This window comes from Epinephelus lanceolatus, chromosome 18 (assembly GCF_041903045.1).
Source record: "Epinephelus lanceolatus isolate andai-2023 chromosome 18, ASM4190304v1, whole genome shotgun sequence".
Lineage (NCBI taxonomy): Eukaryota > Metazoa > Chordata > Actinopteri > Perciformes > Serranidae > Epinephelus > Epinephelus lanceolatus.
Genome location: NC_135751.1, coordinates 28,753,903 through 28,768,419, shown reverse-complemented (window position 1 = coordinate 28,768,419; position 14,517 = coordinate 28,753,903). Strand labels below are relative to the sequence as shown.

The window sequence follows — 14,517 nt, the reverse complement described above, 5'->3', positions numbered from 1 at the left end:
TCCAGAAACAGACAGGCCATGTTCTGGTACTCTGCCTCACCTAATTTTCTCTCTTCAGGTGGTTTCCATGGGTCTGTATGTGGGCGAGCAGGCTTATCTGCGGAGCAGCTGGAACATTCTGGATGGCTTCCTAGTTTTTGTGTCTTTGATTGACATTGTCGTGTCCATGGCGGGTGGGGCTAAGATCCTGGGTGTGCTAAGAGTGCTCAGGCTTCTCAGAACATTGCGTCCCCTCAGGTATGGACGAACTAATAATTAGTGAGTAATTTGCATCTGCTGACGATCATGTTACGTACGTCAGCTCTGCGCATTGTCTGTATGATTTTATCTTTACAAGTTCCTAATGCTCTTAAACACAATGACTGAAGAGTGATGCTCCAATAAAAAATCCATTTGCAGAGTTGTTTACCAATCACGACAGCAGACAGAAAATGTAATCACAATTAATCAATTATGTCCTCTCCAATGAATCTGTTTTTCCTCATGAATGGTGCCATCTTTGAGGTAATCGGTGCAATTTTAAGGATGTTCAAATGAAATAAAATAACACACACTGTTATTTGTATTTCGTATCTTCCTCTTACCCCTCCCCCCTCCTCAGGGTGATTAGCAGAGCTCCAGGTCTGAAGCTGGTGGTGGAGACCCTCATCACCTCCCTTAAACCCATTGGCAACATTGTCCTCATCTGTTGTGCATTCTTCATCATCTTTGGCATTCTTGGGGTGCAGGTAGGAAAAAACGAACAGCTGTTTTATGATACACACATTGTGAACATGTCCATTTGTGTGTCCTGTGGTGTCCGTCCCTTTACTATGATTGTAAAATATATGATTCTCGCCCACCCTTTCCTTCTTATTATCTTTGAAGCACACATGCATATCTGTCTAAAATAAATCTCATTGTCTTCCTACTTCTTTTATCGCTGCACAACACTTTGACCAGCTCATTATTTCACTCAAGAGCACCCTTTCATCTCATCAGAGGAGCCCACAAAGGCTTATTTCTCTCTTTTCATATAAGTAGCCAGACAGCATCGAAAGCTTAGTGTCATTGTTCTTCTGCTGACAGCTGTTTAAAGGCAAGTTCTTCTACTGCTTTGGCCCCGACGTCAAAAACATCACCAACAAGTCTGACTGTCTGCAAGCCAACTACAAGTGGGTCCACCATAAGTACAACTTTGACAACCTAGGGCAGGTTAGTATCACTGGTGTTTTCTGCATGTCTGGTGTGCACTATGGGACTTTTTAAATAAGTCCCCTTCCACTCAAACATGTGTTTTTCTTCTGTTTATGTCCCCTAAAACAGTGGTTCCATACTGATCGGGCCACAGAGTCCGGATTTCTCCTTAGTCATTAGTTCAAGCTCCACAGAGTTTAATATATTCAGCATCATACTTGCATTTGGCCATGTTGCTGAGCTAGTTTGCTGCTTCTGTTAAGTAGCTGTCCATTAGTCACTCACTCTGCAGCAGGAAATGTCACTTCAAAATGAAAGCTTTGCACCGGAAATTCACTGTACTTCAAAATAAATGCGTTTTTTTTTTTTTTACAAACTTGATACATTCGCAAGTCACTTGCAGTCCATTTTAGAATGTAACCACGACCCACTTTTGGACCACAACCCACCAGTTTGGAACCACTGCCCTAAAATGTCTGACTTTGACTAGACTGACTCCAACCTGTGCAGATTTTGTTACTGGAGGTATGTCACTGATTTAAAAGCTAATTGCTGTCTAATACAGGAAACGCATACTGACAGGGAAACTGACTTCGACACAACACTGGCAAAAAAACCTGAAACCTCCAGCGCAGAGCGGATTTGTCAGTACTGAAAGTGGAGTTAGCATTAGCATAGTGAAATTTTTGATAGCAGACATTGTACAGTGGGCAGTTTTTGGATGTAAACTGGACCCTTGAAATTCCTTCCACTATCTACCAAAAACTCCATTGAAGCAGATGTCATTGTATATTTCCTAACAATTAAAACTGTTTTAGTCACTGCCAGTTAGCCTCCAAGCTAACAAACAACTGAAATAAAAGTTGCTAACTACACTCGCCATTCTGATATGTCTGCTAGCTGTCAATTTTGGTGCGCAACAGACCCCTCATCTGAGTCTGGGCCGGACTGAGGATGCCTTCACACCTGCCCTGTTTGGTTTGGTTCAATCGAACTCAAGTTCATTTGCCCCCTAAGTGCGGTTCGTTTGGGCAGGTGTGAACACAGCAGTCACACTCAGGTGTGCACCAAAACAACATGACTGAGACCCACTTGAAGAGGTGGTCTGGGTCCGGTTACAAACAAACTCTGGTGCAGTTCATTTGTGGTGAGAACGTGTTCCGATCTCGATCCGAACCAACTGCAGTCACTTTATGCAATTTTGGGTTAAAAAAGCATTAGGAAGTTACAGTTACATCCAATGCATCAAAACATTGTTTTCTAGTTGGAGCCACGCCTCGTTTTCAAACTGTATGGTTTGACTAAAATGAACAATGACACCAATATAGGCCACGATGAGCAGTGCTAAAATCAACCTGCGTAGTTGTCCCTCCATTGTGACATTAGAAAGCGTCACATTTATCTTGCAAGCGTACTCTTCTTCAACGTTTTGTTTACTTCCTGGATTTTTCCCACATGGAAATTCTGACCAATCAAGAGCAGCTTTCTCTCACAAGGCATTTGATCTTGTCCGTCCCTGATTCAGACCAAAGCAAGCGAACTCTAGGTCTGAAGGCACCCTGAGGCTCAAACATGTGAGGCTAAATTTGTCCAATGTTTCCTCTAGCGCTAACGTTAGCCATCTTGATGAGCGCTGCTCTTACACCAGTCAACTAGTAGTACTAGTGCCGGAGAAAGTGGAAAGCGAAAGCTTAATTTTGTTTTTGTTTTGTTTTTTTTGTGGGAAAACCATGTCAAACAAGATATGAATCATAGTCGAGTATTTTTACATTCTTCAAAAGGAGTCTGGACGGAGACTTTATTGTATGTTTGTCCATAAAATAAGGATAACATGTTTCCTCTTTGCTCTCTGCCTGCTGTTGTCCAGGCTCTGATGTCCCTGTTTGTCCTCGCCTCTAAAGACGGCTGGGTCAACATCATGTATCACGGCCTGGATGCTGTGGCCGTGGACCAACAGGTACCTGCATATAAGCTGCACAGCAGCAGATTTTTATTACAAAAAGCTTTAGGCACCATCCAAAATGTAATATGACTAAATCTTTTTGTCCTTCCCTCTCATCTCTGTTTTGTGACTTAACTCCTTCGTCACCATATTTCATATCGAATGTCATCGTGGCCACTCCAACCCCAGCCGGTGACCAACAACAACCCATGGATGCTGCTGTACTTCATCTCCTTCCTCCTTATCGTTAGCTTCTTCGTCCTCAACATGTTTGTCGGCGTGGTGGTGGAGAATTTCCACAAGTGCCGCCAGCACCAGGAGGTGGAGGAGGCCAAGAGGCGGGAGGAGAAGCGTCAGCGGCGCATGGAAAAGAAGAGGAGAAGTAAGAGAGAGGAATGTCAGGAGATGGATAGCAAAGAGGGCATAGAGGGAGTATGGAAGAGGAATAAAACAGAGGCACATGAGCAGTTGGAGGAGGAGACAGAAATAGAAAGGAGGGGTACAGTAAGAGAGAAGAGGCAGAAATAGATTTACAGAGTTACAGTGGGGACAATCAGTGATTATAGACACTTACATCCAGATATAATGATACAAATAACACAGTGTCTGAAACCAAGAGCTTGAACAGCTCACTCTACTGCTGTTATTGCTGTGACACACAAGAATCACTTTCTATTAGCATGTAGAGCTGTGATCAACACTGATGAAAATTTGTGCTGTAGATAGGAAGAGAGATGGAAATAGAGACAGACAGATAATAATAAACACACAAACAGCAAGTGTCATAATTGCTAATGTGCTCTGCAATTTGAGAGTTGTGTTGATAGTGATTCCAGCTTGATCAAAGCTTTTTTAAATTTTGTACTTCCAAGCGCTCAGTGTGGGCAGGGCTTCACTGGAAACATAATCTGCTACACAGCAGATGATCTGGTGTACAAGTGGGAACAGGAGCATTTTGAAGAAGTAATTTTTTATCACTGCAGATAAACATTTTACTTTTTTTTTTTTAAATTAGAAATGCACTTTATGGTGGCTGATAAGGGCAAATGCACTACAACAGCTTTCCATTTGGAGAAATGTGCTGCTTCAGAAACAGTGCTAATTAAAAACCACATATGAACACCCCAAACAAATACAACAATGGAAATGTTCTGTAAATTCAAGAAAGAAAGTGCTGCAGAAAACCAAATACACTGACAGCAAACACACTGCAAATAGTCAAAAACACACAAACCCAGAAAACAAATGTAATTTATTTGCAAAAACAGATTATCTCTGTTTGTATTTATTTTACAAATTTTTTTTTTTGTGCTCTCAATGACTGCTATCTGTTTTCGCAAATAAACTCTTTAAATGCATCAGAAAAACACTGCACATCCAGTCAATGTAGTCACCAGGCCTGTAGGAGGCGCACTCAGTGGAACAGCCTTATTACCTCCGCCAAGGAGGTTATGTTTTCGCCGGCGTTGGTCTGTTTGTCTGTTTGTTTGTCTGCAAAATCACTCAGTTATGAACGGATTTTGATGACATTTTCAGGAAAGGTGGGTAATGGGACAAGGAACAGATGATAAAATTTTGGTGGTGATGGGTTGAAGCAAAGTGGATAAAATAATAAAATAGCGCTAAATAGCACTGTGTATTCACCGAGTTTTAGAATAGACTCATTCCATGACCAGACAAACGCCTGCGGTTGGCAGTGGCGAGTAGGCCTTCTTGTTCTAAAGTTGAAATTAATGTTCTGTGTTGGAAAAAAAGAAAGTGAAAATTCAAAAAGACATGTTATATTCTGTGTTGGTACAAAGTAAAAACGAAAAAAATACACCACAGTGTCTCCATGGTGAAGGCATATATAACCTAATAATGATAGTGATGCAAATAACCTAATTGTGATGCAGGCTGCAAAATCTGATGCAGAGGGGGAGAGAATATCACCTACTTGGCGGAGGTCTGCACTCTGAGTGCTTTTCTAGTTTTTAAAATGAGAGAGAGGGACCATACGAGAGAGTGTCTGTGGATTCCAATACCCATTCGACCCTACTATTTTGTAAGACAAAAAAGATCTAGTATGTTGTTATACATAGTATACCAAAAATACCAGGGTGTTCTACTGTGTCCGATCACGTTGTGCAGTTTAAAATCAGCATGCTTCTCTAGCTATTCTGACCCACAATCCCCTGCATAGTGGAAGATACGTCACATCGACTGAGTCACAAACAGATGACAGCTTGGTGACAGCTGTCAGAGCTGCGATAACAGATGACAGCACATTCCAGTGACTAATGACCAGCGAATAGTAGTTACAGGAATATTAATTGTTTAAGGCAACAAAATAATCATAAAGATAACCAACAACAAAAGCCCACGAGTGTGAAAATAACAATAACAGAAATGCGTATGTGATTTTACTGTTGTGACAACTATGTATGTTGCAAAGTAACAACAGCAGAGCTCCCTGTGTTGACCTGCGTCTCTGGTGTGCTCGGCAAATGGCGTTTTGTTACATCTCCAAGGTAACAGATACATGAGCAGGAGGGTCAAAGTTCAGGGCGCAATGTTATGATGAAGTAGTATACCCTGATAGTGTGCATACAGCATGCAACAGTACGTACTTTGTTTGGGCAGCTGCTGCACTTAGTATGAGTGAAAAGAAAAGGTATGTGATTCAGAACTCGTGTTTGGTTTTAAAGCTGGAATAAAAGTGTAAAGAGGTGCCATTACAGGTACATATTCTCAATGAACTGTCAAGCCGTCGTCTGTTTGTGGCTCAGTCTATGTGATGTATCGTCCGCTCTGCAGAGGATTGTGGGTCAGAATAGCCGGAAAAGCATGCTGGCTTGCATGCTGCAAAGTTGGACCAGATGTAGGAGAACATCCTGGTCTTTTTGGCATACATATGGCCTTAGTCTTTTACAATATGATAAAAGAGCAACAGATTTACACAGCTAGCTACGCTGGAAAACCAACAACATGTTTAAATACCCATACCACCATACTACATGCCAGAAAAAGATTTAGTATGACACAATACATAGTGTGTCGAATATAGTATGCCAAAAATACCAGGATGTTCTACTACATTGGGTCAGATTTTGCAGTATGCAAGCCAGAGTGCTTTTTTGGCTATTCCGACCCACAATCCTCTGCACAGCGGACGATACATCACATCAACTATGACACAGACGACAGATTGACAGCTGTCAAGCTGTCAGAAATGGCACTGACAGATGACGGTGCATTCAGGTGACTGATGACCAGTTGATTAATAATGAAAGGAATATGAAATGGTTAATTGAATAAAACAATCCTAAATAAAACCACCAAAAAAGGGCATGAGTATTTAATAACAATAACAGAGAAATGTATAGCCTCTGTAATTCTACTATCGTAAATATGTTAGAATGTACAATGTATACACTTAATACTTATTGCAAATTAACAAAATCAGAGCTGGCCAGGTTGATTTCCGTCTCTGATGAGCTCGATGAACAGCATTTTGTTTTATCTCCATGGTAACAAATGAGTAAGAGGGTCAAACTTCAGGGCGTAACGTTATGAGTAAGTAGTATGACCTGATTGTGTGCATACTGCATGCAACAGTACACACTTTTTAAAGGCAGCTGCTGTACCTACTTTATGTAAAAAGAAAAGGAATGTGATTTGGAACGCACCCCAATACTCTCTAGTCTCATCAGCTGCTCTCCCTGACGGCTCAAAGATCAAGCTGTTCCATGTAGAGCTCCCCCTAAAGGCCTTGAGAACATCCGCCGTGTTGACTGGATATACAGTGATTTTCTTTCGCATTTGTTTTCAGGGTTCCATATGTTTTTGAATTGGCTTCATTTCTGAAGCTGCAGATTCTGGGCGGCACGGTGGTGCAGTGGTTAGCATTGTCGCCGCACAGCAAGAGGGTTCCTGGTTTGAACTCAGGGTGGGGGAGCCCTTCTGTGCGGAGTTTGCATGTTCTCCCCGTGTCAGCGTGGGGTTTCTCCGGGTACTCCGGCTTCCTCCCACAGTCCAAAGACATGCAGGTTAACTGGTGACTCTAAATTGTCCGTAGGTGTTAATGTGAGCGTGAATAGTTGTCTGTCTCTATGTGTCAGCCCTGTGATAGTCTGGTGACCTGTCCAGGGTGTACCCTGCCTCTCGCCCAGTGTCAGCTAGAATAGGCTGCCCTTGTTGGCTAACATACACTTAGATAACAAACTTAATATGTTTCAGAACTTTACTCATATATTTCTCTGCCAACAGAAGCCCAGAAGCTGCCCTACTTTGCCAGCTATGGCAACGTCCGCCTGATGATCCACACACTATGCACAAACCACTACCTGGACCTCATCATCACCTTCATCATCTGTATCAACGTCATCACTATGTCCTTAGAGCACTACAATCAACCTCATGTAAGCAAAGATGCAGAGATGTGCATGTGGTGGCTGCAAAACAAATTAGTGTGTCGTGTTCAGGGGGGTTGAACAGGTCCAGTTGTGTATGTGCGTCTGTGTGTGTGAGTGAGGTGATAAATGAGGAGAGCACCTTGCGTACTTGCATTTGTGTAAGTAATTAGAGATTTGTGCAACTTAGCTGTGACTCCCCCTTAAAGTGCCTGTTCCACAAAATGTGGACTAAAAAAGATAAACTCCTACAGGCTCCATCTCAGTGGGAAGAAGTTATGCTGGGGTTTTTATGCGGAGTATTAATGTCTGTCAAATCTTAGTGGCTGTTATCCTGCTCTTACATAAAGCCCTTCCTTTCCCCAAACAGCAGCATCTTAAAAAGACACAGTGATACCGCTGACTGGTCAACCACCATGAAACTGTATCCAGGCTGTGTGGTGTGTGTTGTGAGTAGCATGCAGTTCATACAAAGGAGCTGTGATTGCACCGCTGATTTGATGCAGCCTGTTGTCAGAGCGCTGTTAGCTGCTCAGTACATGTGCTATCTGTCCATTCATGTGTGATGAATGGAGGTTCAAACGCCTGATAGCGTTTTTTTTTTTTGTTGTGAGGTAGAGAAAAGTGATTATCCTTGAGATAAGATGCCCGTTTGACCTTTTAAAATGGAGCAAGCTTTTTCAAACTGACCGAGCATCGGATAAATATCACAGGTCTCGGCTGTATTTGTCAGCTGTTTGTCTTGACATTTGGCAGCCTCCCACTTGTTAGAAGCTACAGCTCTATTTATGAAAGACGAAAGCAGCCAAGCTGAATAAACTCCAGTCTGTGCAGTAACTGGACGCTCGACTGGATGTTTAAGACAATTAAAACATTAAATATTTGAATACTGTGCAAATACATTTTATCTTAAAAAAATATATTGCTCCGGGGATGTAGTGTGTGAGTGCTTGTGCTGCTGTGAATGGAAGATGCCCTGTTGTTGCCTCTGGCATGCTTGATTTTACTCTACAAACAACGGGAACAATTCCAGTTCTACATTCCCCCTGCCGCTGATACTCCACCTGACCCCACTGCACACACACACGCACACACACACATGCCCCTTTTTTACTCTCTCTTTCCAGTCTCTGGATCTCGCCCTGAAGTACTGCAACTATTTCTTCACCTCCATGTTTGTGCTGGAATCAGTACTCAAACTCATCGCCTTCGGCTTTCGCCGCTTCTTCAAAGACAGGTACAGTCTTTACGTGTTTATACCTTGTGTTTTAGCAGCGTGATTGTGTGTGAGAGTCTTTCTCTTTCTGTCTGCATGTAAATGTATCTACGTGCTTACTCGTAGGACTGTGTATACATGTTTAACTATAACACAAGACAGCTTGGTGTCACTGTAGACCTCATTCCATCCACAGTGGAGTAGACTGTACTGTACCTAAATGATGATTTTCAACCAGCTTTTTTTTAATGTGGCTGCATAATGAGGTCTACATTTCAAAACAGTTAGAGGTTCAATGGACCCTATCAAAGCGGCGCACAGCACGGCACAACTGTCATTGCTAGTTTCACACCCACAGTTGTCATTTTCATTGCCAGCACCCACAGTCTGTAAGTAGCATCTGGGTGTAGGTCTCAAAATGAGGTGTGGCCAGAACCGCCCACATTAGAGGAGTGGATAGATATTGTAAATGATATTTTTGTTATGGAAAAGATTACTTTTTCTCTTCATCTTCAGAAAAATGTGTTCATTAAATTTGAAGTGGGTGAAATATGCAAGACCCTTACGACATGATTTTGGGGAGGTATCATACAAAAGGCCCTGTAATGTGTAGTCAAACAAACCTCATTGACTGCTATTGTTTTTTTTTCTCTCTCTTTAATTCCTCCTCATGTCTCCCCGATATATGGCGCTTATATGTACACTTAGGCCCAATCCCAATACCCCCCCTTGCCCACTACCCCTTGGCCCTCGAAATGAAGCAACGAGGGGTAGGGGTTGAAATCTTTCCCTAGGAATTGGGACACCACTCACGACGTCACTGCGTCGGTTACGTTCACGCATACGTAACTATTTTAAAGAGGAAGCTGCGAGCCATCTACATTTCCAACCGGCATCTACAATGGAGTCTCCAGTTTAGTTCATCCTACCGATCGCGTTTGCATTATTCATCATGCTTCGTTTGATGAACGACAGACGGCAGGGGACTTCTGCTAGCTAGCTAACCAGTTAACATTACAAGGCAGCATAGTTATACTAGCTGGTGTGTTATCGTGATGTGAAAAATCCGACAATTTTGCAGAACAGGACAGATGACAGACGCCAGATAGTGCTAGTTAGCTAGCTAGCTGACAAGCAACCTGATGACGGTAACGTTAGCTATGTATGAACTTTTTTTCCCATCTCTTGCTCGGTGGTAGCCATGGCGATGTCTACCCCTCGCTGGCAAGTCAGCATCTGAAATCCCTCGCTCCGAAGGGCTAGTTTCATACCCACTACCCCTCGTTATGCCCCCTACCCCTACACGCAAAAAGGAATTGGGACACCACTACCCCTCGTGGGAATGTGCAAATGTAGGGGTAGGGCCAAGGGGGGGTATTGGGACGGCCCCTTAATCTCTCCTAAAATATTCTACAGAGTTCCTAGACTGCTAAAACAAATTTGAACAGCAAGAGAAATTACTTTAACAAAATGTATGTTTTGCTTTGTAAACTGCTGTTAAAAAAATTATATATACAGTATATATATATATGTATATATATATGTATATAAATTGAGGTGTGGTCAGACGTGTTGTTGTCCTGTTATTACTTTGAGGCAGCAGAAAGGGATTGCACCACTGACCAACATAAACCCTGGTCTAAATACAGTAGTGGAGTATTTTAATGCAATTAGCAAGGTTCATCATTCAGATAGTGAGATACGCCTCCATAGAAGGCTTCACACTGCTCCTCCACTCTGCTTGTTACACACAGGGAGGCGTGCATGGGCTGTGGGAGGGTGAAATAATACATCATTAATGAGGAAAATAATTACATTCTCTAAAATGTGAACACAGCAGATAGCAGGGCTGCAGAGCTGCTGTCCGACTCCTCATTAAGAGAGACGCTGTGTGCGTTTACACACGAGCAGCAGCGTAACTTCGTTGATGAATTCAGAAGCTAAACATTTAATTCTCCTTCTTCTGTCAACTTCATAAATGCAGTTTTTAGTTGTGCTGCTTAAACGTCCCACAATATTTGCTGCAGTGACGTTACTGTTTTTACTGCAGAAAAAACACTTGCTTATCCACATTGCCAAATCCGCCATGCAGATAGCAGTGCGGCAGGTGCAGGCACACCTGGCTGTTAAATGGAATGGGGGATGACACTCTAATGGGTTAGATTCACGTTACACCCAGAATACACCTATGATTAATTAAGGGACTGAATACAACCCCTCTGCCACTTGTGCCTTGTTTTGTGCTCAGATTATGCGCCATTTAAATAGCACTTAGGCCATGCACTTAGGCCAGTGGTTCCCAACTGGTGGGTTGCGGGTCCATTCTGAATGAACCGCTTGTGACTCACGAACGTGTCAGGTTTGTAAAAAACATTATTTATTTTGACGTATAGTGTATTTCCAGCACAGAGCTTTAATTTTAAAGTGCTGTTTCCTGCTGTAGAGTGAGTGACTAACAGATAGACACTTGACAGAGACAGAAGACTAGCTCGATGACGTGGCCAAACGCATGTATGACGCTGAATATGTTATGTGTGGACCTTACACTAATGACTAAGGAGGAATCTGGACCCAGTGGCTGGACCAGTTGGGAACCACTGCTTTAGAACATGCGCTATAGATCATTTCAGTAAGGCCCAATGTCACCAAAAGTGATAGTGTCTCCCTACAGTATGTTTTTGTCTGCTCAGCTCTGTCACTCATCAAATATTTGAAGTGAAAATTAGACATTAAAGCCACCATCAGGACTCCAGGCACATGCCATAATCTCCTGAATTAACATATAATATAAATAGTGCCACAATAAACAGTTATTTAGTTCAGAGTGTGACAGCTGTACAAATCCCACAAAGCCTTTTGCTTTGATCATTATAAATGGAATAGAGAATAACGGCTTTGACGATGCAGAGGATTATGAAATATGTTGAAACATGTGAGCCGGCTCTGACACGTTCTGTTATTAAGTTGGCTGAACCATGACAGCTATCACACATCATCAGTTCTGTCAGAGACAGCCTGCTGAAATGTCCTGATTGCAACAGCGAGACGCAAGAATTTATGTTTTTAAAATAGTATTTAGGTTTCCATGGTCACCATCAAACCATTCTTTCATTCCTGAATCTCATAGACTTTTATTTGCAGTTATTAAAGCTTTGAAAATGGATATGACAATGCTTTTTCTAGGGCTGCCCCGGACTATGAATTTTCCTGGTCGACCAATAGTCGTCATTTAGGGCCATTAGTCGACTAGTCGCCTGCATGTTTACAATATTAATTTAATTATTGAATTGTATATTGTGGGTGGGGCAACACAATGGTTTGAGTTGAAGGTGTGAGAAAGAATAGTATCAGTAACATTGTTAACACTGTGCTACATTACAGAGAAATACAAAACCGTACTAATGAACCTTCATTAATATAGGCCTATATTTTATCTACAAGTGCACGTCACACACTGAGCGAGCCGCCTGTTAATGACGCTGTGGGCTAATGGGCATGTAGCTACTTCCATGTTTCAGAGGATACGTCATGTTTGTAGTCGACCAATGAAGATGAGTTTACATATCACCTTGGGTTCGTCCTTCACCTTCTCAAAATGATCCCACACTTGGATTTCCTGCCCGACATGTTATTAACTAGCCTGTGGAATAACCGCAGGTACCAGCCCTGGAAATTAGGGGCCGTACACATGCTGCGTCTTTGGGCAGTGGGTGCTACTCTTGTGCCTTTTCTGGGTCAGCTTTTAAGAGCGCGGCAGCAGGTTGTCAATTGCGTTTTTGCATCATTCACAGTTAACATGAAACTGCTTTATTCAGTTTTTTTTAATAATTTTAATGGCCAGATTCATTTGTTTTGGAGAGGAAGAGTCCTCTGCAGATAATTCAGCTCCTGGTAAAACTTGCTAAACATCTGGATCTTAAGTTACAAAAGAAAAATCTGAGCACACATTCGCACATGCTGGGCTAGCAGCCTGTCTGCAACAAGCCAAACAACATCAGAGAAATGCTGTTTTGTTGCGTGAAACTGCTTTAGGGGCCGTACACATGCTGAGCCTTTAATCGCCAGTCAGGCCTTTTCTAAGCCAGCTTTCAAGAATGCTGTGGCAGGTAGCGTCTGAGGTTGGTTAGCAAGGTTTCAAGCACCATATATCCTGAGTGCAGAGCTGATCTTCTTCCAGGCGCTGTTTATAAGTGTGTAGGCCTATCGTCTGTGGGACAGATGTAAAGCTCTGGGTAGCCCTGCACTAACATGATCAACTTCTCTGTAATTATCAGACTGAATATTTACAGAAGAAGGGAAAGATATCTGTCAGCTGTGATTGGTTTGTAACATGACTCCTGTCTGACTGCTGAGTGTGGCCACTTCCTGTGTCTGTCCTTTCAAATCAAATTCCTACATGGTCCAGTCATAAAGGTTTGGATTTATTTTGACAAGGTGCAGCTCCTAATAGAGTTCCCTTTTATTTTCTGCGACTAAGCGACCAATGAAATTCTGCCGACTAATGGTGAAACGGGTGTGTTTGTGGACCCAAATGCAGTACCAGGCTCGCAGGAACAGTTGGTAATGACTTTTATTAGCACCACAGCAAACAGGGAATGCAGCAGGCAGAATAAACACAGAATAAAGTTCGTTCTTCGGGCAAGTTGCCCTCACACAGTCTCTGAGGCTCAGATGAGTGAAAGAGATCAAGCTTACGGCAGCCAAAGGTGGCGAGGCAGACGCACCGTAGGCTGAAGTGCCGGCTGATCGTGCTGAGAAGCCGACGAGGAGTGAGCTGAGGCGAGGTCGGGAGCCGGTGGGGGGGTCGTAGCTAGAAGAGCCGTCAGCAAAGGCAGAAGCACCGTTGAGGAGCAGGCAGGAGGGTAGACGAGGCCGGGCGGAGGAGTCGAGACCAGACGAGCAGGCAGAAACCAGAGACGCTGAAGCAAAGCACGAGGTCGGGGACAGAAGGCAGGTGAGTTTACCGGGAGGCAGACGAGGGGAGCAGGTCGGGGACAGGCAGAGTTGGCACCGGGAGATCAGGCAGGAGAAGAACGCTGGAGAGTCTCGCATAATGCTAAAGAACGATCTGGCAGTGAGTGAAGGTGCTGGAGAGGCTTATATGCAGGGCTGGTTGATGAGCTGCAGCTGTGTAGGCAGGTGAGCAGAGTTGGGCTGATGAGGTGGGCGCGGCTGGCAGGTAGAGTGAAGCAGAGGGAGGGGGAGTGGAAAAACACTGCAGCAGAGTGGCAGGAGAGGACTGAGAGACAGGGATTGTGACAAATGGCCTTTCTGGTTGACTAGAGTTTGGCCGGCTGTCAGGGGTCAGCCCTAGCTTTTCCACTGTACTACAGCATCATTTGCTTAACAAAACCAAATTATCTGTCAGCTGTCTGCATGTGATACCACTGCACTTTTCATTTCTCCCATGTACTGTACTCACCTCCGTTTGACCTCCATGGGAAACACACCTCAGCACCAGTCTGTTCACTCCCACATTCATTCAGTCAGAGCTCAGACAAATTGATTTGTCACTCACCCAAATGTGCACGGCGATGACACTGATGTCTTATTCTTTTCAGGGATATGTGGCAACTAATTAAAGACAGAAGCAGATTCGGGGAGCTTATATTACACTGATGGTAGTTTAATGTCGTTGACCTATTTTAGTTTGTGACGAGGAAGGGGGGAGAAAGAAAGGTGCCAGAGGGAGAGAGAAAGAGAGATGGGAGGGGAAGCTGGAGTGATCAAAGACAAAAAAGGAGGAGGACAAATGAGTGATGAAATGAGAAAAGAGATGGGCGGATATAGAA

The 14,517-nt window shown here is 43.3% G+C and overlaps 1 protein-coding gene across 3 annotated transcripts in view; it reads left to right on the top strand.

Annotated features, from left to right (window-relative positions):
* The window catches only part of LOC117269085 (voltage-dependent T-type calcium channel subunit alpha-1I), a 141,432-nt gene that overhangs the window by 79,929 nt on the left and 46,986 nt on the right, over positions 1 to 14,517 (top strand). For all 3 annotated transcript variants that reach the window (XM_033645943.2, XM_033645940.2, XM_078161154.1), the window contains exons 19-25: positions 59 to 237; positions 602 to 728; positions 1,069 to 1,194; positions 3,044 to 3,133; positions 3,308 to 3,500; positions 7,367 to 7,518; positions 8,637 to 8,746. In XM_033645943.2, the coding sequence (XP_033501834.1) occupies positions 59 to 237; positions 602 to 728; positions 1,069 to 1,194; positions 3,044 to 3,133; positions 3,308 to 3,500; positions 7,367 to 7,518; positions 8,637 to 8,746 (977 nt within the window). The remainder of the gene's footprint in view (positions 1 to 58; positions 238 to 601; positions 729 to 1,068; positions 1,195 to 3,043; positions 3,134 to 3,307; positions 3,501 to 7,366; positions 7,519 to 8,636; positions 8,747 to 14,517) is intronic.